Raw genomic sequence first — 23232 nt, 5'->3', positions numbered from 1 at the left:
CTTAGCCTTGGGAGTTTCCCTGTGTGTGTGTGTGTGTGTGTGTGTGTGTGTGTGTGTGTGTGTGTGTGTGTGTCCCCTTTACCACACTCTGTATCCCCAAGGTGGTTCTTCAAACCTTTTTGTTTTTGCGCATCAACTCAAGAATAATGGAAACGGCACACGTCCAAAGCAGGCCGTACACATATTGACATGGAATTTATCTTTAGTTAAAAAAACAACTTTGTACAGGGTCTCGAGAGGTTTATAAAGGGCTGAGCGCACAAATAGTACACAGAGTAGATACAGTAGACACTCGTCCAGACACAAAAATATACCACAACTAAATAAATACAGACAAATAGTATATACAGCATTTACAGAGTACAGGGGAGCTACATGTCATTTACAAAACAACAAATCTCTTCAGTGAATCAGTTGCAGGAAATCTTTTTTTTTAGATTTAGAAATATATTGATGGTAGCACTCGATGACACGGACAACACTGTAAACATTTGAGTGTTTGCATGCAATTCCATCCAAAAGAGCGTCATAATGGTACAGCAGGGAAATAGAGCCAGTGTATCAAACCTACATACTTCTTTAATAGAGAGCAAATTGTGTCGGCAGATTCAAAACACCTGTTACTTATTTTTTGATCTTTGATTTTTCGATATTCATTTATACTGCCCTCCGGTTTTGTTGATGTTGCATTTGCTTCTGTGATTTCATTCTGTAGGTTTTGGTAATAAACTTTAACATATTAGCGTAATGTAATCATACCCAGCCCAACAGGTAATACAATTGCTACTGTATCAACATGCTATGATGATGGACACCCACATATCACAAACAAGTGCAGTTAATGAACTCTAGCATTAGTCCTAAAAAGAGCTTGTTTGATTTCCTAGTTTTTGTCATAGTAACTGGATACCTCTTATTGCTGGTGTAAATCAGTGAGATGATTGGCAGAATGTCAAAATATCGGTATTGTTACTTTGAATCCAGTTTATTGCCAGTATACGTAATTCTAACTTTATTTTTGTCTGTAGTTTGGTTTGACAGCCCAGTCCACTGTAAGGGAGAAATGAAAACGGTTGCTAGTTGTAATGGAGAATTCATCTTGATCATGACGCTGGTGAAGCTGCACTTTGGATCTTGATACTCCTGAGTTTTTCAGGGACTTGGTTCATGCAGGTTGGCTGTCTGGGCTCAGTGCCTCTCAAAGATTGGCTTGTTTGTGGGGATGCTTCCTCAGCCTGGGTCCTGAATGAAGGGAAATAAAAACTTCAAATCAATTATTTGTTCATCTTCTAAAATCAAAGTCCTCCGCCGGTGTGTTCTGTTATTCTAGCTCATTAGACCTCTGCTCAGATTAAAGAGCTAGTCTTTTCTGGGAATGTCATCAAAGTCTATATACTAATAATTAACCAGCCCGAAGAAGCAGAAGAGTAAAGGAGATTTCAACCAAGTACAGTACACAGTACACGCCCTGGTCTCTAAAAAAAACATAATCCTTCTGTATTTTATCTTTAATTTCTCTCATTTCTTACTGTGCTTCCGGGTGCTTTGCTGTCCAGGAGTCTGGAAGGTTCGGCTGGTCGCAGGACCTTCACCCTCTTCTGTGAAGGCCTGGACCTCCAGCCTGTACAGACTGGCAGGCTGCAGGCCCGACACCACTAGAACATTGCCATCCTGAAAGACGGGAGAAAAGGACACAGTGAGAGAAGGGCAGGCAGAACACAAAAGTCCAAGTGGACAGTAAACCCTGAGATTTGATCTTCAGTGAAAATACTGATGTGGATGTGCATTAAAACTCACAGACATAGTCACAGAGGGAAAGTTCATGTGTAGGGAACATATTGCCTGGTTAGCAGCAGAGTACACTCAATATTCATATTTTGTAAAAATGCAAATTTAGTGGGGTTAGAAATACTAAGGTCATGAGTAAAATTCTGACAATGCGTAATCTTTTTAAATGCGTTTGATTCTGGCCGGGGAATCCTTTTTGTTTCTTTATGTTGTTGGCTTAAAAGAAGTCAAGTGAAAATATTTAGAATATTTACTGAAACCAGCCAAATAAATATCGCAAACGTGGGAGAATCTAAACTCGTAACGTCTGTAGATTCACTATAAATACTAATGAATTCCTACAAAGTGTTCTGGTAAGAACTATGTCATGTGGTCACTAATTATAGGGCAAATAGGAAATGTCCTTGAAAGAAAATCTCTCTTATAACCTAAATAAAGGTTAATTGATTTATAGGAAACGTTATCCTTATTGCATACTTGACACAATATTACATACATTATTATTTTGCATGTTCAGTTGAGCTGCTGTGTATTGCCTGAATGACTCTCCTGCCTACACAAGCAATTATTTAAAATTAATTGATTGCAATTGCGCACTTTTTTTTAACTCAATTTCTACCAAAATATATAGTTATTTACTGTAAACTTCCTTGGAACTGATTAGGCAATTACATACCTGCAAAATAATTTGTTACTAACTGCGCTTAAACTTAAATTCCCAGAAAAAAATACAGAGGACATGACTTCAGTGCCCTCAGTAGCCCTGTCTCTAATTTATGCATAAGTCAAAGATTTCTATATTTCTACAGCTTCTAGTAGCACTGACCGGGGGTAGGATCTGAGACTGTGAGATGAGGCTGTGTGGCAGCTTGTTGTTGTTGTGGCGGTTGGTGGGGAGGACCTCCGCCCACGTCACCTGGAAACCTGTCGGGTGCTGGTGGGGCGTGGCTGTGGACAAATCCCAGCTAAAGACGGCTGTCACGTTGCCTTCCATGACCTCAAAGGATGCCGTCAGGTTGGCTGCCTTCACCAGGACTTTCTGAAGGGACACTGATGGAGGAAGCACAGTAAGGGGGTTAAATGAAGACTCTTATATAGGATTCATGGTCGTTATCAGTCAGGTTTGTTTGTTCTGGTTTGAGTTAATTTTATTACATACATTTTTAACAGCACCAATTTTAATATTATATCTATTATATTATATTTTGTTTATTATATTATATTTTAATTTATTTAATTTATTATATCATATTGAATTTATTTATTATATTATATTTTTCCACCTTGTTGTTATGCATGTTTAAGCAACTTTTATTTACACTAAACAGACATTACACATAGTTTTATTTTTGGATAAAGCACTTTTTTTCTACTGATGCATTGAGTGTGTGCTGATCAGTTGAGTGTTGGAAATTAAATAAGTTAGGACACTCAGTACATATGTCAGCGCTGTGTAGTGTCTGTATGTAAAGCTTGTGTTGTGCAGGAGCTGTTATAGAATATATGAAGAGATATATATCTTATATATGAAAGAGCATTATTGTTTGCAACTTCCTGGTTAAGCTTGGTTGTTGGTAAAATACACAATTAAGAGAACAAGAAAATAAAACAAAATTTGAAGGTTTTATACAAAATGTGCTTTATGCTGACAACAGCAGGTATGGTGTAGAAAGGTCTATAAAGGTGTCCAGGTGTGCAGACATCCATAAATGATATGACTATATTACTTTGACTCATGTATTTTTGAAGACCGGAGGTCCCCGGGTCGTCTCACCTGTTTCCCCAGGACAGGTGATGGGTTTCGGACTCTTGGCCTGGATGTTGGCGCAGGAAGGAGTGAAGAAGCTGGTGCTTTCTGACGGAAGATGACTCTTCTTGCCGACCGGCTGCAGAAGGACTTTATATTTACAGGAGAACAGCAAACCCCCCAGGCTGATGAAGCTCTCCTGGATCAGAGAAAGAAGACAGAAAATAGATTTACAAATGTCATCTTTTCTGTCCGTAAAGTCCGTTATGTGGTCTTTGGAAGTACAATTTACATGGCCATCATCGAGACGAGGTTACCTGTGTGCTGCTCTTCTCTATCGGTCTCGTCTGGTTGTGTCCACAATACTCCGGTCCCCACTGGACTCTGTACAATTCAGTTGAGGGATCTATACAAAACAACAAGTACACACGATAATGACTTTACAACCAATTACTTTACATTATTACAAAGTCAAAACATATTGTCTGAAGCTAAAAGTTTATATTCCGTCTTTTTCCTAAAAAGACGGAATATAAACTTGGTGGACCAGAAGACATTGCTGTACATAGAGCCATGTGTGGCTAAAAAACATAAATATTGTACAGCTTCAATAAAATATAATAACAAGCAGATATCGAATCTCCTGTGTACGTTTTTTTTTTACAGGAAAACTCGATCCATTTCAAAGATTATGCAAATATTAAATAACATTTGATTTTAAAAACATAGTTATTTTTTTGCAGACACATCTGTACAAACTATACGTACCCGTGTTGCTCTGCCAGTATACATGAACCCGGAGCTGTTCGTCCTGGTAAAATGGTGTCCCCACATCCAGTATTCTTGGAGCAGTACTGGTGGCTATAAAACAAACAAAAATGTGGTATAATTATAAAGAAATGACCACTAGGAGCGCTACAAATACTAAAACAAATGGGTGTGGCATAAAAAAAATCTGAATCGTATACGTCCAATCATTACAAAACTTGCATGTTTCATAAAACTGTTAAACAATGCGTTTAAAATCATTTTAAAATTGTCCAATAGGGGGCGCCACCAGCTCCAAACATGTTTATGGGCACAGATTATGTCTATAAATCAATGTCTGAAAATAGCCTCTTTAAACTCTGCTATACTCTCAGCTCGAAGATTCTATTTCTCCAGGGTGATAAATCCAGAAGACTATTCACAACTGTAAACCGATCGTTGCTTTCAGTGAAGCATTTTCTGCAAAATGTAAGGAATTTGCAACATTATTTTCCAATCGCATGTCGTATATTAGGGCAGCGATTGTTATAAATCCTCATAACTATAAACAACCTAAAGAAACAAGGGATTTTAGACCCTGAACTGCCTGAATGGAAGATTGCATGAGAGAGTAAATCTGCTAAGTGTTGAATTCATCCTGTTCCAGTACACTTTTTAAAAATGTAATTGCGTTTTTTAACTCTGTCAGAGATAGTATTGACACATTCCTTGAAACTAGAAGTTTCCTGATGACTTTAAAACTGCAGCTGTAAAAGTCTTGACATTGAAGTTTTAAGTAATTATAGAACCATATCAAATCTTTCCAAATGAATAGTTTTCTAAATGAAATGTTTTTGACATGTTTCAATCCAGTTTTAGCCTCTGTTCTGATTCTTTTGGACTTGAGTGCTGCGTTCGATCCAATTGATATTCTTATTGATGGCCTTGAGAACTGGGTTGGGTTCTCTGGAACCGCTTTTAACTGGTTTTGATCTCCTTTCGGTATTGCTCAGGGAACCTGTCTTGGTCCACATCTTTTTTCACTCTATATGCTCCCTTTAGGTATTATCATCAGGGAATATAAACTAAATTTTCTCTAAATCTTTCCACGAAGTGGATCGACAACTCCTCTTATCTTTCACATGGGGTGTGGCCTAATATACCTAAACAACACAGCTATTATAAATTATTACTGGTAATTTTGGTGATCGGACTCATGGTTTTTGACTGGGGTTGGAAATAGTTTTTCAAAATCAAAACGACTTCATGAAATCAAAAACGACTTCATGAAAGAAAGGGAAAGGAAAGGAGAGACCCTGCCCGGAGGAAGCCCGGGGCCCCCGTCTGGAGCCAGGCCCAGAGGGAGGGCCCGACAGCGAGCGCCTAGTGGCCGGGTTTGCCACGGAGCCCGGTCGGGCACAGCCCGAAGAAGCTACGTGGTGCCTCCCATCCATCCATCCTGTGGGCCCACCACTCATGGGAAAAACCGCTGGGGTCGGGTGCGCTGTCACATGGGTGGCAGTGATGGTCAGGGACCTCGACGGACCAGACCCGGGCAGCAGAGGCTGGCTCTGGGGACGTGGAACGTCACCTCTCTGTGGGGGAAGGAGCCGGAACTAGTGCAGGAGGTGGATCGCTACCAGTTGGATCTGGTGGGGCTTGCCTCCACGCACAGTCTTGGCTCTGGAACCGTACTCCTGGATAGGGGTTGGACTCTATTCTTCTCCGGAGTTGCCCAAGGTGTGAGGCGTGGGTGGGGATACTCACTAGCCCCCGGCTGAGCGCCGCTACGTTGGAGTTTATCCCGGTGGACGAGAGGGTCGCCTCCCTACGCCTTCGGGTTATGGGGGGGAAAACTCTGACTGTTGTTTGTGCCTATGCCCCAAACCGCAGTTCTGAGTATTCAGCCTTCTTGGAGACCCTGAATGGAGCCCTGCAGGGGGCTCCAGTAGGGGACTCCGTAGTCTTGCTGAGAGACTTCAACGCACACGTGGGAAACGAAGGAGACACCTGGAGAGGCGTGATTGGGAGGAAGGGCCTCCCTGATCTAAACCCGAACGGTCGTTTGTTGTTGGACTTCTGTGCTAGCCATGGAATGGCCATAACAAACACCATGTTCGAACATAAGGATGCTCATAAGTGCACGTGGTACCAGAGCACCCTAGGCCAAAGGTCAATGATCGATTTCGTAATCGTATCATCTGACCTGAGGCCGCATGTTTTGGACACTCGGGTGAAGAGAGGGGCGGAGCTGTCGACTGATCACCATCTGGTGGTGAGTTGGATCAAGGGGTGGGGGAAGACTCTGGACAGACCTGGTAAACCCAAACGGGTAGTGCGGGTGAACTGGGAACGTCTGGAGGAAGCCCCTGTCCTGGGGATCTTTAACTCACACCTCCGGCGGAGCTTTTCAGCCATCCCTGTGGAGTTTGGGGGCATTGAACCTGAGTGGGCGATGTTCAAAACCTCTATTGCTGAAGCTGCGGTGATGAACTGTGGTCTCAAGGTCTTAGGTGCCTCAAGGGGCGGTAACCCTCGAACACCGTGGTGGACTCCGGTGGTCAGGGAAGCCGTCCGACTGAAGAAGGAGTCCTTCCGGGTTATGTTATCCGGGAGGACTCCGGAAACAGTTGCAGGGTATCGAAGGACTAGAAGGGCGGCAGCTTCTGCCGTGTCAGAGGCAAAGCAGCGGGTGTGGGAGAAGTTCGGAGAAGCTATGGAGAAGGACTTTCGATCGGCACCAAGGTGCTTCTGGAAAACCATCCGGCACCTCAGGAGGGGGAAGCGAGGAACCATCCAAGCTGTGTACAGCAAGAGTGGGACCCTGCTGACTTCAACTGAGAAGGTTATCGGCCGGTGGAAGGAGCACTTTGAGGAACTCCTGAATCCGACTAACACGCCCTCTATGGTTGAGGCAGAGCTGGAAGCTGATGGGGGATCATCGTCAATTTCCCTGATGGAAGTCACTGAGGTAGTCAAACAACTCCACAGTGGCAAAGCCGCAGGGGTTGATGAGATCCATCCAGAAATGCTGAAGGCTTTGGGTGTTGAGGGGCTGTCTTGGTTGACACGCCTCGTCAACATTGCGTGGAAGTCTGGGACAGTGCCTAGGGGTTGGCAGACCGGGGTGGTGGTTCCCCTATTTAAAAAGGGGGACCAGAGAGTGTGTGCCAACTACAGGGGTATCACACTTCTCAGCCTCCCTGGTAAAGTCTACTCCAAGGTACTGGAAAGGAGGGTTCGGCCGGTAGTCGAACCTCTGATTGAAGAGGAACAATGCGGATTCCGTCCTGGTCGTGGAACAACGGACCAACTCTTCACTCTCGCAAGGATCCTGGAGGGGGCCTGGGAGTACGCCCATCCGGTCTACATGTGTTTTGTGGATCTGGAGAAGGCGTATGACCGGGTCCCCCGGGTGATACTGTGGGAGGTGCTGCGGGAGTATGGGGTGAGGGGGTCACTTTTGAGGGCCATCCAATCCCTGTACGCCCAAAGCGAGAGTTGTGTCCGGATACTCGGCAGTAAGTTGGACTCGTTTCCCGTGAATGTTGGCCTCCACCAGGGCTGCGCTTTATCACCAATCCTGTTCGTGATTTTCATGGATAGGATATCGAGGCGTAGTCGTGGAGGAGAGGGGTTGCAGTTCGGTGACCTGAGGATCTCATCGCTGCTCTTTGCAGATGATGTGGTCCTTATGGCATCATCGGTCTGTGACCTTCAACAGTCACTGGATCGGTTCGCAGCCAAGTGTGAAGCGGTTGGGATGAGGATCAGCACCTCCAAATCTGAGGCCATGGCTCTCAGCAGGAAACCGGTGGATTGCCTACTCCGGGTAGGGAATGAGCCATTACCCCAAGTGAAGGAGTTCAAGTACCTCGGGGTCTTGTTCGCGAGTGAGGAAACAATGGAGCGAGAGATTGGCCGGAGAATCGGAGCAGCGGGGGCGGTATTACAGTCACTTTACCGCACCGTTGTGACGAAAAGAGAGCTGAGCCAGAAGGCAAAGCTCTCAATATACCGGTCGATCTTCGTTCCTACCCTCACCTATGGTCATGAAGGCTGGGTCATGACCGAAAGAACGAGATCACGGGTACAAGCGGCCGAAATGGGTTTTCTCAGACGGGTGGCTGGCGTCTCCCTTAGAGATAGGGTGAGAAGCTCAGCCATCCGTGAGAGACTCGGAGTAGAGCCGCTGCTCCTTTACGTTGAAAGGAGCCAGTTGAGGTGGTTCGGGCATCTAGTAAGGATGCCACCTGGGCGCCTCCCTAGGGAGGTGTTCCAGGCACGTCCAGCTGGGAGGAGACCCCGGGCAAGACCCAGGACTCGGTGGAGAGATTATATCTCCTTACTGGCCTGGGAACGCCTCAGGATCCCCCAGTCGGAGCTGGAGGATGTGGCCCGGAGAAGGGAAGATTGGGGTTCCTTACTGGAGCTGCTGTCCCCGCGACCCGATCCCGGATAAGCGGTAGACGCTGGATGGATGGAAAACCCTGTAACCCCCGTAACTGTATCTTAACAGGGGACTCTGGGAGGCTCTTTTTCAAAAGTGAAACTATTAATTATTGTTGTTACTTAATCATGATCAAATAATCATCTGGGCACCATGAATATGATACAAACTTTATTGGCTAACTGGCAAGCAGTTGATGAGGTATCTTGCTACCAAATGATTTAAAAAAAACATGCTTTTTCACACGCAACTTCCATCATTTTTATAATGATGCTATCAATCTAATGTTTATTTCTGTATTTGTTCAGAATATTCATAATCTTTTCTGCCAGTCACTTTAAAAGAATCATCTTGAAATTTTGACTAAAAAGTTTGAAGATTTTCTGCTCTGTCACGCTCTGAGTGTAGAATATTATCTGGGTAGAGTGCAGCTCTGAGATATGGAGGATCAAAGACGTAACATCACAGTGGGAGAAAGTCTTTAGATATTAAAAGCACCATAAATGTGTAAAATAAAACCCAAAGATCACAGAAATGAAAACCAAGAGGTCACTTCAAAATGCTGTTTTAAAGAAAAAAGCAAACGTTTTGATGGTGCATGAAGACGTACTGCGCTGTGTGGTGAAGTGAAGGATGGCTCGGGGTCCTTTGAGTTGATTTTGTCCCCAATAGGACACAGCCTGGACCTCTACACTGTAGCTCCTGTTAGACCGCATGCTGTCCAGCTCCACCTGGGTCTGCACACATGAGAGTCAAGCAGTCTGTTGTCACAAAAATAATCTTCTCATCTGACATTTTGATCTTTCAAATTAGTAAAAATCCTCACTGAACTCTTCATTCTCTTGCATTTCATTTGTCTTACAGCTTTTCCCACAAGTCTCGTGTACGTATATCTAAACAATCAATGGTTTCAAATGAATAATAAAAAGAATGTCACACTTATATTTCTTTTAAGTTGAGTATGTTAGAGTGCACCGAGTACAGAACCCATGACTCTCAGAGGATATTGCTACATGGCAAATACTTACTGTAAATGCATATTCATGTATTCAAAAACAAAATACATAGTTGTTAAATTTATGAAGTTTCTATATAAATGAATTTAATGTATCCATAAGTTCTATAAAGCTCAACTTTTAACTTCCCAACAATGATTGCTGCAATGCTAAGTGGGACTTCCCACCAGAGAGAACAACACCCTAGCAACTCCAAAGCCCTCCCCATCTTTGGACAATTTCCCAATTTTGCACTACTCTCATTCCCACTATAACCACTCCATTCTACATTATAACGTATATTACACAATATTACACATTGCACATACTATACACATATATTTATGTGTATAGTATGTTTGTAGCATGCTTATGTGTGTAGCCTGGAGGAGGCTACAACTACATTTCATTATGTAATCATGTATTGTACACAATGACAGTAAAGCTGAAACTAGGCCTGATAGTATTTTGCAGGCTTATGAGGCTGAGTTTATTTTATTATTTATTATATTATGTGTCTTGCCAGAAGAATATAAACTGAAAAGTTTAAAGAAAATACTTTCACTCTTTAACTTGAGTTAGAATAAGACGAAGGCTCGCAGTAACCAATGACCTCAGTTCTGTAATATTAGTGTCAGTCCTCACCTCTCTGACCGTCTTCCTCCTCTTGGTGAGAAAAGCAGAGGGCTGTCCGACAGCAGTCCAGCTCCAGCTGACCTTGTAGCTGTGGACGGGAACATCCAGGTCAGCAGGCATGCTCCACTGGAGCCTGGCCGACACCGACCTGCCGCTGCCGAAGCTCATACTGGCCACTCTCAGCTCAGTGGGAGCTGGAGGATTGGAGGGGTCTGAGGGCGAGGTGTGTTGTTAATATTCATCCATGCGCAATCACAGAGTAGTATGACATACTTGATGGTGAGATAAATAGTAAATGACAGGAATTCAACAACACTCTCTACACGCTCACACACTGATGTGTTTTTTGGGGGGTTTCTAAATGTAGGTGCTTACAGTTGGTCCCTGAAATATAATTAAAGTAAAACTTTTTGAGGGTAAAGCATTTTACATAAGCAAATAAATTCAGATATACAGCATCAAGCAGCATCAACAGTGTAAAAAATACAATTGCAAAAAAATACAAAAAAGGTACAAGTAAGCATATATGGTTAAATCAGAATATTCATGATTAGTTCCGTGATATTGCACTTATACGTAAATACTACTACTATTACTTTAATTATTAGTAAGAGAATCAAAAAATACAATCCTTGCTTTTCTTAAACTTTTGCTGCTGGTCAAGAGTCTCATTTCTAGTATCTGAATAACCATTTAGCAGCATCAACAGTTATTCTTGCTTTTATAAATATAGTGACTCAAGAACTACCAAACACTTTATCTGACACACACACACACACACACACACACACACACACACACACACACACACACACACACACACACACACACACACACACAGAGGGTATGTGTCTGACCTCTGCTGGAGTGGATGTGCCTGCTGGGCGTGGTGAAACCTCTGGTCCCGTGGGTGTTGACAGCTGCCACTCTGAACTGATACCAGCGACCAGGCCGAACGTCAGAGAGCCTCGCTCCATGCCCTGTAGTCTACCATGAAAATCAGATGGATTTCGGGTTAAAGGAAACAGAGAGCAAGAACTTACTTACTTACTTACATGAACCTATTGATTCCAAATGTTTTCATTCTTTTCGTCTTGGTCTTGTGTAGATGTACTCTAAAGCACCAGCCTCATGCACTGGCTAATGCAAGAGTCATGGGTACAACCTGACATTTGGCAGCAGTTTCAGTGTTACTGCATCTTCCATCAAAAGCTGCATGTGTTTTTATGGTAGAAAAACACACCTTCATCTTTTTTAATTTGGGCAATTATTTGGACCAAAAAATCGAAATCCCAATAACAAAAAATGTCTCAATAATGGTTTAGTAAGTAATTCCACCAGCAGACAACTGAGATTTTGGTTCATAAGTGCACAGTAAACTAGATCAGTTTTCTAAGTTGAATGCCATTAATAAACCTTCTGAAATCAATTTTTATAGATGGAGCTAAATGTCTTCAAGAACAAAACCTGGGTGTCATGGATCAGAACCAGAGACTTGAATTTGTGCCCAGATTTGAAATACCACCAGACACCCTACATTTGGTTCAGTGAACTAACCTGTGCGACAACCTGCCAGGAGGTGGCAGCGTCCTCGCTGGGCTGGATGCCAAAGTTCCACCTCCTCTGCAGTACGTAGACCACAGGCTCAGCTGAGATGTTGAAGCGGGAGGACCAACGCACTTCCAGCTGACCAGACGAGAGTTCTTCAAAGCCCAGCTCCTTCCTGGGCTTCAGGGGAACACCTGGGAGACGAACATGATCCTGTTATTAAACCATCGAACCATAATCTTTTTTTATAAAAGAAGTTCATGGTGACAATGAAACAAATGTCTCGCGTCCTAGCAACAAGGACATTCAGCTCTCTCGGATCCCTCTTACGACAACGGGCAAGTAAAAACTTTACGGCAACGACAAAACTGTCGCATACGCAAAAGGGGGATACGACGGCAAACGAAACGCTACTTTGATTAAAATTATATATTATTCTGGATTTTAAAATTCTTGGAAAGATTGGGGATAACGTAAGTATACAAGTCAACAAAATATAACTTAGATCTTGACGTTATTAGACATTTTAATGCGGAATTGATACATATTATACTTTAAAGTACAATATTTGCCTATTTGATGTAGTAGAGTAGAATTATAAAACTGCATAAAATTAAATTAAAATTAAAATACTTGAGTAAAGTACAAGTACAAGTAAAATCCTCACTAGATCCGAACAACGCTAAAGAAATGTGTTTTTGGTTTGGCCCATTATTCTGGCTCTACTCACCCTTATAGAGGTCTTTCGGAGACTGGCAGGTGTTGCCGCAGCCATTGGAGCAGCATTTCTTTTGAGCGGAGCATTCTCGGTCATGATCGCAACTCTCAACGCAGGCCGCTGCGAAGCCGCTGGCTCTGTCTGGAGGTGGACAGCTACCCTGCTTCGCCGCCAACACCGACTGAAGGAACTCACAGCTGGTCGCACATTCCCAGTGCTTCTTGGGAAACACCCGCTAGATGGGTTGGAGGGAGACCGGTTAGCATCGTAGGCCGGGTATCTTTGTTTTACATTTAACTGTTGGGCATTAAATGGTAATGTGGACAACTATTATGCATTTATTAAATGCATAAGGATTGATTTTCATGATAACTGGATTCATAGCAATCTTTGCACCACCCTTGTTAATGATTCATGTTGAGGTGTATGCGTTGGACTTCCATTGCCTGTAGCCTTCTGATGCAGCTTTACTTTGTGAAAACAAGCTCATGTTTGACCGATTTTCTAATCTGAAGTTAAATCAATAGTTGAACAAAAAGCATACGGTGTTGCAGTGTACCTCACACAGCTCTCTGCAATTGCTTTTCGTCTTCATCTCCCAGGATTCTTTGCAGGGCTCCAGGCACTGTGGAAGGGAAAGCGTGGAAGTGTTAGATAATTGAATTCAAAGAGCTCTATTACAGGTAACAATAACTCCTCTGGCGTGCTAATATGAATCATTCAGACCGTGAGCTTTATTATTAAAGCCTGTAGTGACCAGTCTGAGGATTTATCAAACCAGGTCTGACTTTGCCTTTATGATCTGTTCTCGCTGTAAAATGAAGATCTTGCTATTTTTGATTAAAATATCCTGTATTGTATTACCTTGTGAATCGGCCATCTGGCATAATTGATAATTCAAGGGACTAGGGAGTACAAGTTAGACAAGCGCACAATAACTTTGAAAACAATACCAAAGCAAAGTGAGTAGAAATATTGCCAAGGACATGACTTTGGTGTCCTTTTGGGAAGCTGCAGTCCAGCCCGAGACATAAACTCTGGTCTCAAGAGTCAACGTCCTGCGCTTTTGAATGTACAACCATCCGTCCACACTCTTAAAGTCTAAAAATTGAACACTTCCTGAACTGGAAAAACATTGCAGTGGGAACACATTCCAAGTTATAATTCCTCCAAGATATATTTGACAAAGCAAATAAGCAGTATTTGATTGTATTTTTGTAGGGAATAGGGTTGAATGATGTTGTCCCGCGATCTCAGGCTGTTTCTGGAGCATGTTACCCGTTAACAGCATCGTCCTCTATACCATAAAGCTGAATCCTGCACCAGTAAGGACGCACTGTAAACTCTGAAGTCTGACAAGGTTATTTCCAAGCAGTTTGGATATCTACGTCCTGCTGCCATGGTACCATATCAGGGTAAAAACGATATTCTTTCCCAGTTGGACTGTGATGCGTTTGGTACTTGTTCACCATAATTATAATTTTGTTTCTGAATGGTAGGAGCAACATTTTATTATAAACTGTCAGGACTCCATCCGTCCATGAGCCTCCTCTGTCTCTAAGTGTGCTCAGATCAGAGGAACACAATGAGGAGTTAGCTAGTTTTTGTAAGTAGAGGGATGTAGATGCAAATTCAGCCCCAAATCAACCTGCCAGGTACCACTTTTCTCCAGCTGTGGACTTGATGAAGTCGCCTACTGAACATGAAGATAAGCCCCAGTGACATATTTACCACCACCACCCTGTACCCACTCCTTATCTTACCAAACTAACTGCTGACCATATAACTGGAAGCATTACAACCTTAACAACAGTTATAAACTAAACTACTGTGTGACAAAGTTTGCTTAAAGCCATGCGGGTGGTGACAGGCTGAATCATGGTGTCCCTTCGGGACTGACTAACTGCTGAGACTGCTGAGTTTGAGAAACCCATACACTCGACCTGACTCGTCTCGGCTTGCCAGATTTGTTCATCTCCCACAGTTAGACAGTCGACTCAGTGCTTGTTAGCCTGTGGATATTATTCCTGCTGACCAAAAAAACCCAATCCTCCCCTCCATTCCCTCACTCTCATCAATCTCAGTCAAAATAACTATATTCCTATGGCAACTCCAACATTTATGTTAAATAGTCATAAAACTAAATGACAAGATACAAGATTGTCCCACACGCATTGTAACTGTTCACTTACTCCACCTCAGCTCCAGTGATCATACCTGTCAACCCTCCCGTTTTTCCCGGGATTATACCGTATTTTTCCTTCTATCCCGCTGTCCTCCCGTTTAAATATTTTCATGTAATTATCCCGTATTTTTAACCTTTCAAAAATAAAAATAGGCCTAACTTAAAAAAGTGTACATGGTAAAGTAGCCTCTGGTAAAGCAGGTGGCAGTATTATGTTTAACTTTAGCTGAAAAGTTTTATCCGTCAGTAAACACACAGAAGAAGAAAACAAGAACAATAACACAGAAGAAGAAGATGAAAGCATATGGATGAGAGTCACAGTGAATGGGAGATAGATGGAGACGCAGTTGTACCTGCCAAACAAGTTAAAATGTTATGCAAGTAACTAGACAAATGGGAGGAGACCTTCCCTTATTTAATAAAAAGCAGAGTCGGGCAAACTCGTGCTTTTTGTAAAGTGTGCCATTCAGATGTTAGCTTTGCACACGGCGGAAAAAGCGATGTTCGTCAGCATGAAAAATTGTCCAAGCACAAGCACGCACTAGAGGCACAAAACATATACTGTCAATGACTTCATGTGTGACAAGAACCAAGTGACCAAAGCTGAGGGAAAGATGTCAATGCTTTGCGCCAAAAATAATGTAGCCTTCAGCTAGCCTTGAGGCAGGCAAAGTCTGCAACATATGTTTACAACAAGTCCCTTGCAGATGTTGGGGACTCCCACACTGAATAAAATGTATATATGCAATTAAAATACATACATCTTATAAACATGTCTGTACAAGTAATACATACTTTAAATAAACGTGTAATTCCTGAACTCTTATGTGTTTACATTTACATTATATGGGTTGGGGCTGGCTGGGCTCAGAGCTGTTAAGGTATGGGCGGAGTCCCTTATTTTGAAATTCCAATGTTGAAAGGTATGCCAGTGATGTAGACAGCCGCGTGTGTCTTCTCCATCAGAAACCTTTAGTATTGCTTACGTTGTTCTCTGAACACCACTCAAGGTTGTTGATTTCCTCTCTATCTGAAGTCTCATCGTATTTATTATCAGGGAGATGATGGTGAATGATGGCAAACAGAGTTATGTGAATTCGCCCCTGAGATTATCCTTATAAAATCAGAATCCAGTCAACCAACTCTGCTATGCTTTGGAAAATGCGCATTGGAGCAAACTGTGAAATATTCGTCACATCAACGTGTTTTTATATTTACAATTTGTTTCTAGAACTGTCAATCCGTGACCCCACTATTTTGTTATCTAACTTCCTTTTGTGGCAGTAGCTCGTACCGTAGGGATTTGGCTTGGAAACCGGAGGGTTGCCGGTTCAAGTCCCCAATCGGAGAGAGAGGTGGCACCTGGCAACGTGTCGGATTGGGGCGTTACAATATTTCTTTACACAGTGAGTCACAATGGAAACTCATCTGGTTACATATAGTCAAGTTTTCCACTTATTGTGTAACAAGCCAATTATTCCAAATGTCAACAAAATACACATTATATTACATAGTTACATAGTTTTAATTCCTGCTGATAATCAGATTCCAGGCCAACAAAGTAAAAAAAGATCCGGTTTAGTAATTGTTCGAGGAAATTAAACTATTGGTCAGGTTTTCCTTCGTCAGTGTTACATTGCCTTGCATGTTTAACATATTTAGATTCTACACATACTTTTCACATGAATATGTCCTTTTATTATTGTGATCAGCCTTATTATTTTAATAGTGTAATGTAACTACAGAGTGAGAGTGGAGAGGGGGGGGAGTTGCTGACAAATGGACTACACAGTGCACACGGATACAGTTCTTCCTGCTTATGCAATGAAGACTCCTTGAAGCGTGTCTGATAGGCTGGACCAGCCCTGCCATCTCCCATCTCCCCTCCTTGGTCTCCAGGAGGACCTGTCCACTAATCCAGACTGACGGTACCACTCTCGTGCCCAGCGCCAGCTAGTTTTCCGCCCCATTTCAAGCCTAAATCAAGCACTTCATTCCGCTATGCCGAAAATAAAGCTGTCTCGGGGGGTCTCGCTGATAGCGAAGACAACAGAGATATTGTTTGTCTCTAATGCAGGATTTATAACCAAATTGTTTTGGGATAAAATGTGACTTTTGGCTGCAGTGTAAAGCTTTCGGCAGCGGGTTGCACTCTACTCCTCCATGACCAACAAGGACGATGGAGCGGACAACTTCTTTCGGTGCTCAATGTGTCAGTGAATACGCACGATGTCCCTCCATGGCTACGATGCTACAGGAGTGCCATTTTAAGCTCTTTCAAATGGCTGTCTGCCTGGATGAGATAGGGACAGAAATGGTCACGAGGCAAATTGATGGGCTGACCCAAAGAAACAACCTATAACAAGCTTCTCAACAGGTTGTCTGAGCTTCATCATGATGATCATGATATGATAATAATCATTCATCATCAATAAACTGTGTCAGCTTCTATCACTGCTCCACCTGGTGGATAGATAAACCATTGCAACTGATTTCCGCATAATGCACCACGAGTCGCCACACGTTCACTACGTCATCGTAGATATTGCATCTATATTGATCACAAAGGACAAGATGCAGATGGTAGAATGTCAGAAGAGATGGATGCTTAAGAGTTTTGCAACATAACCACATATATAATATAATATTAACATAATATATTACTACTACTTATTTTACTCACTGTGCATGTATGACACAAGACGGGAGCTTCCTGAGCGTGTATTTAATTTATTACTGTGTTGCTTTGATGTATTCTGGGGAGCTGGTGTGATGTATCGGACGTCAGAGAGTAAAAAGCCAAGTTTGGTGACGAATAGTAGAGCACTAGCGTGCATTAATACTTATAGCACAGTGTTGCTGGTTTGCATGTGAAGTGATTTGTTGCCGCAGAGAGAGCTGGTTAACTACCGCCGGCTCACTCCGCCATTATACCGCAAGTTCAACTCCTGTACGTTTAAATATTGTGTCACAATATAACTAAATGCTGTCATTTGTTTTGGGAGGACCGTCTCTGACTAACGTGAAAGAAAAATCACAAGGAAGGGGTGCTGTGGTTCGAAAAGGTTTGGGAATAAGTGGTTACTTACCTTTGCACACTGTTTGTGACTGTGACACCAGCCCAACGAGCCATTATTCTGAAGGGGATAATAAGAAGAGGTAGACAAAGAGAGAAGCACAAATTAATGACATTGAATTTAGTGCAGAAGGATACATTTCATTGGTTACAGTGCTGTCAAAGCACAGACGCAGTTTGTCAAGAGAGCATTACAGAGCTCCAGAGTCCACTCTTTATATATAATAGAAATATATATAGCTGTTATATTCCTGTATGAAGACAAATGGCTGTTTTTCCTCTCCAGGTTGTGAGACGTGATGTCCTTCGTGATAGATACAGTAGATCTAATTTCCCCGACACATTCGTTCTGTGAGGTCCTCTACGGATTGGCAGATATTTAGTCGATGTGTTTAATTATAAGCCTCGTGCTTTTGTCAACGTTACATCCCTTAAACTTGACATCTCTTAGATTTCAGAGAACCAAAGATTTGTTCAATTTCAGATTTTTTTAATTTTGATTTGATTTACATTTACATTACAGTTTATTTAGCTGACACTTTTGTCCAAAGCGACTTACATTCAGTGCAAACAATCATGATCAGGATACAACTCCGAACAGCAAGAATATAGCAAGTACATTATGAGCACAGTGGAGCTGCTCTCACAGTGGAGTTGCTCCCACAGTGGAGCTGCTCACACAGTGGAGCTGTTGGCCAAGCAGCTCCCTGCAGGAGACATCACACACAGGGACGGTTCATTATAAATGACAGGTAAGGTAAACAGTTAAATGTCACCCGAATATGCTTCTCACTGCATCAATCTGTGTTAAAGCAAAATAACACAGACGTTTCTCAAAATTAAATAGTTCTCACGTCCACGTCTGAAGGCCAGAGTTCCAAACTCAAAGCTTTCCTTAGAAAACATTCTTCGTGGAATATCAACTTCAATAATTGTGTAATTGCTTGAGGGAGAAGTTCATATTAAGTAAATATTAACACTTTTCAATACAATACACCCAGGTGCAAAACTGAGCGCTCCACAAAGACTATAACACCATAACTATAACCATTATTATCATACAGCTCACTACATATGTTGATTTATTCCGTTATAAATTATATTATACCTGTTATTATATATTATACTACACTTCATTATATTATACCCATATATTATATATTTGATATTCTATTCCCTGCTATAATGTTGTACTATACTATATATTATGTTATGTTATTCTATATCTCATATCCCATAATATTAAAAAATATCATGTAATACGATATTATGTTAAAATGTTACACTTATTTTCTGCATCGTATTCTATACCATATCTAAATTACATCTCTATTTAAATACAGACAGTCACTGAGTGCCATTACTCAATTATGTCACTTTATATGCTTTATATGCTCTTGTGTAGTTCTAGTTTTATCTATTCATATTTCTTTTTTATATACCTCTTATTATTATTTCTTCTTTTTTTTTTTTTTTTTTCTATTTTGCTTCTGCAACAACCACATGGAGAGAACCCACACTGGAGATTAATAAAGTTCATCTTCTTCTCTTAATGCGATCCAGTACAGCACCTCTCCCCTCTATAATGAACATAAAGTAGAATTACTGAGAAAGTCGACAAAAACTAAAACTCTATAGAGTTTTAGTTTTTGTCGACTTTTGACACAAATGCATATTAGTTTTAGTCAACAAAAACTAACATCTTAGTGTACTTTTCACTGGTGAAGGAAAGCTGACTGCATGTATCTTTAACGACACATCCACGTCGCTTAATTATCTTAATAAATACCCATAATCCTCGGCGTGTCCCAGGCCTCTGTTCAGCTGTGGGCCAATGGAATCTCTATCACTGGACAGAAATTGTTATATAATCTTTCTGGACCAAAGCAACAAAATATAGCAGCAAAAGTATCACTGATTTTTTTTAATTTAGAGGGATGCTTTAGATGTTGCATGTCTGAGTTGCAGTTTTGAGGACTTAAAGCCAAAGCCAGGCGGTGCTTACTGCAGTCTACTTCTTTGGTTTGGTGGCGAGAAAAGGAAAAGGAATATCAAGACCTGAGGCCGTCATGATTCAGTCACATTTACTCATCGCTCTAAGTGAGTGTACAGAAGGACTACACCACTCTGAAGCCTGGAGCAATTATCTGTGTGTGTGTGTGTGTGTGTGTGTGTGTGTGTGTGTGTGTGTGTGTGTGTGTGTGTGTGTGTGTGTGTGTGTGTGTGTGTATGTGTGTGTGTGTGTGTGTGTCAGATAAAGTGTTTGGTAGTTCTTGAGTCACTATATTTATAAAAGCAAGAATAACTGTTGGTGCTGCTAAATGGTTATTCAGATACTAGAAATGAGACTCTTGACCAGCAGCAAAAGTTTAAGAAAAGCAAGGATTGTATTTTTTGATTCTCTTACTAATAATTAAAGTAATAGTAGTAGTACTTACGTATAAGTGCAATATCACGGAACAAATCATGAATATTCTGATTTAACCATATATGCTTACCTGTACCTTTTTTGTATTTTTTTGCAATTGTATTTTTTACACTGTTGATGCTGATATCTGAATTTATTTGCTTATGTAAAATGCTTTACCCTCAAAAAGTTTTACTTTAATTATATTTCAGGGACCAACTGTAAGCATCTACATTTAGAAACCCCCCAAAAAACACATCAGTGTGTAAGCGTGTAGAGAGTGTTGTTGAATTCCTGTCATTTACTATTTATCTCACCATCAAGTATGTCATACTACTCTGTGATTGCGCATGGATGAATATTAACAACACGCCTCGCCCTCAGACCCCTCTTTTTAAAGCAGCGGCTCCTCAAACTCTACAGTTAAACACATTTACACAGTTACATTCTGTAATAAATAATTACACATAGTGTATATAGACTGAGACTCAATATATTTAAAGTATATTAGCGATTGTTGAGACGATTAGGGTGGTGATATGATATAAGTGTTTTAGAAATCCTAAGGCCGTAATGAAAGCAACAAAGTAAAGCACTATACCAGTGCTTTTGGGGTGTTGTTGACTTTACAGCCACTAGTTTCCATTTATTTCACTACAGTATGAAAATCAACACCTGACCATAAGTTTGGAAAGTCACAGAAAGCGTCTGCTTTTAATTGACTTACAGTGTAATGTAATGTAACTATAGGCTACACAACAGTAACATTACGCTATTTAATTGTGATTATAATTCCCCAGTTTGAGATAAGAAAGAATGGAGACCAATATTTACCAAAAATGTAACAAAATCCCAATCAAACATCCAAACACAGGATATTATGGAAAATAATCAATAAAGTGCACGTGATTTGTCATTAAAAAAAAAAGAAAGTTAAAAGTTTTGTCAGATATTTGTCTAAATATACTTTGTCGTCCTAATTACTTGGCCCACAAACGTGCTGATAATTATTGTTCTAATTGCTTTGAAATAAAGTTCAAAACACCATTTAAATCTTATACTAAAAAAACAATAAATCACTTTGACGGAGCTACTTTTTTGCCGGATTACTTCCGCGTGCCATCCGCGCGTCCTTACCTCCAGCGGTGCGGGGAGCACAGATACACTGTGCAGAGTGAGACACCGCGCCGAACACGTCGCCCTGGAAACGCTCTCCGACCAGGAACCATCATCATCCTCAGTATCCTCGTGCTGCTTCCTCGCGCAGACACCGGAGCTGAGGAGGAAAATAATCCGCAGACACAGGCTCGTAATCACAACGCTGCTTTTGAACAGCATCTTCATTCCTCCTCGTGTCCTAGGAGCAGGGGCTGTGGTACAAGATTTAGAAGTGGGGGAGTAATCAGATGGAAGTCTAGTTGAAGTGGAACTATATAGCCATGGGAGGAGCTATAACATCCAGGCGTGCACGTCAGGGTCAGGATCACAACACCATCAGAATCAGAATGTGTGATTTAAAGCCCACATGTGATGAAAAGAAGAATGTTGTAGAGAGAAAATATATTTGCTCAATTTCATAAACTATCAGATGTAGGTAGGCTGTAAGAAAACTATCAGTAGCAGGGCCAGACACTTCTTATATAGAGAAAAAAATCATTACAGCAGTTTAATCTCATATTATTGTATAGTTTTGTTATATTTTGTGTATCATATTTTAATAGCATGAGTAAACATTGTGGGGCCTTGCCCTGACCTAATTCACCATCATTATTCTCTTCAACCTAATTTATGATTTAAGATTTATTTCTGTAGTTCTTCAGTTAGGCTTCTGTAACAGCAGTAACATACTTAATATTATAGTATTAACTTTTTAGTGCCCTGAGATAACTTATTACAACTTGTAATGATTTGGCGCTATATCAATAAAATAATATAAAATTTAATTAAAAGAATTGTGACACTACCACTTTGACTGATGACACATGCAGGCCAGATATCACATCATATATTTCATGAGTGTATATATTGTATAACTCCAACCAGGCTTATTTTAAGCACATTTCATGAGCTTCAATTAAATCTCCTACTTTGTCTTTGTCATTTATAACACAACACATATAACGTATTTACCAGTCAGTGCTTCTTGTTTCATGAAAAAAGTCATGTTTGGGGTTTATCTTTCTGATTGCCTAGACTATTAATAATCCAATTCTAACTTCTAACTTTCAGAGCTTTCAACCACATCTCATGGTCTTCTTCCGTAAATGGAGCTGGTACAGGAATCATCACAGTAGCCTTACTCCAGTCTTTTAGGAGGTTTCTATCTTTAGGGTGTACCACCGGAGATATTGACATTGACAAGAACAGTCTGTTTTTTTTCGTAGAACACGGAAGTTGCTGGTCGACTACTGCCTCCATCGGTTAGTTAGTATGTGTTATTGTGTGACTTTTGGTGAATCCGAACAAACCCTATAAAACCTCAAAGTCATGCAATAACACAAACAAACTAACCGTTGGAGGCACCAGTGTTCTGCAAGGTAAAATTACTGTTTTCTGTCATTTCAAATAGAGTATAAATGGATATAATGGCTTCAGTTCCCCAACAGAAAAGTGTGACACAAGGTAAGCTGTGAAAATATTCTAAATATAGTGAAAACTTAAACTACGACCACAGATTTGTTCTGTGTTAATTATGTATACCCTAATACAAATGTCCTTTAGGAATACATAGGAACAAGAAGTGATGACAACTACAGTACACTTGTGAGCATCATTTATGAGTAATAGTGCAATATTAACAATACTCATTATAATAGTTCAGAAGCTTTATGGCATCTTCCCAGTATGTTCCATATGTTCTATAGCATGATGGAAAACCTTCTCACACCTCTTGCTGCTCTATTAATGCAGTGGAAACATTTATGTTAGTGAATCT

The 23232-nt window shown here is 41.2% G+C and overlaps 1 protein-coding gene across 1 annotated transcript; it reads right to left on the bottom strand.

Moving 5' to 3' along the window:
• Window positions 1–329: 329 nt before the first annotated feature.
• On the bottom strand, window positions 330–21635 carry anos1a (anosmin 1a). Its single transcript, XM_029450415.1, has 14 exons — window positions 21435–21635; window positions 17904–17951; window positions 13189–13254; window positions 12642–12864; window positions 11921–12105; window positions 11221–11350; window positions 10373–10575; window positions 9343–9469; window positions 4304–4396; window positions 3853–3941; window positions 3563–3734; window positions 2615–2838; window positions 1530–1671; window positions 330–1242 (listed from the first exon to the last, which is right to left on the bottom strand). The coding sequence occupies exons 1-14, from the start codon at window positions 21633–21635 to the stop codon at window positions 1199–1201; spliced, it is 1947 nt and encodes a 648-aa protein (XP_029306275.1). The 3' UTR covers window positions 330–1198.
• Between the last annotated feature and the right edge of the window lie 1597 nt (window positions 21636–23232).

Source organism: Cottoperca gobio, chromosome 2 (genome assembly GCF_900634415.1).
Source record: "Cottoperca gobio chromosome 2, fCotGob3.1, whole genome shotgun sequence".
Taxonomy (NCBI): Eukaryota; Metazoa; Chordata; class Actinopteri; order Perciformes; family Bovichtidae; genus Cottoperca; species Cottoperca gobio.
Note: the sequence above shows the minus strand (reverse complement) of the source record. Positions and strands in the feature narration are given on the sequence as shown.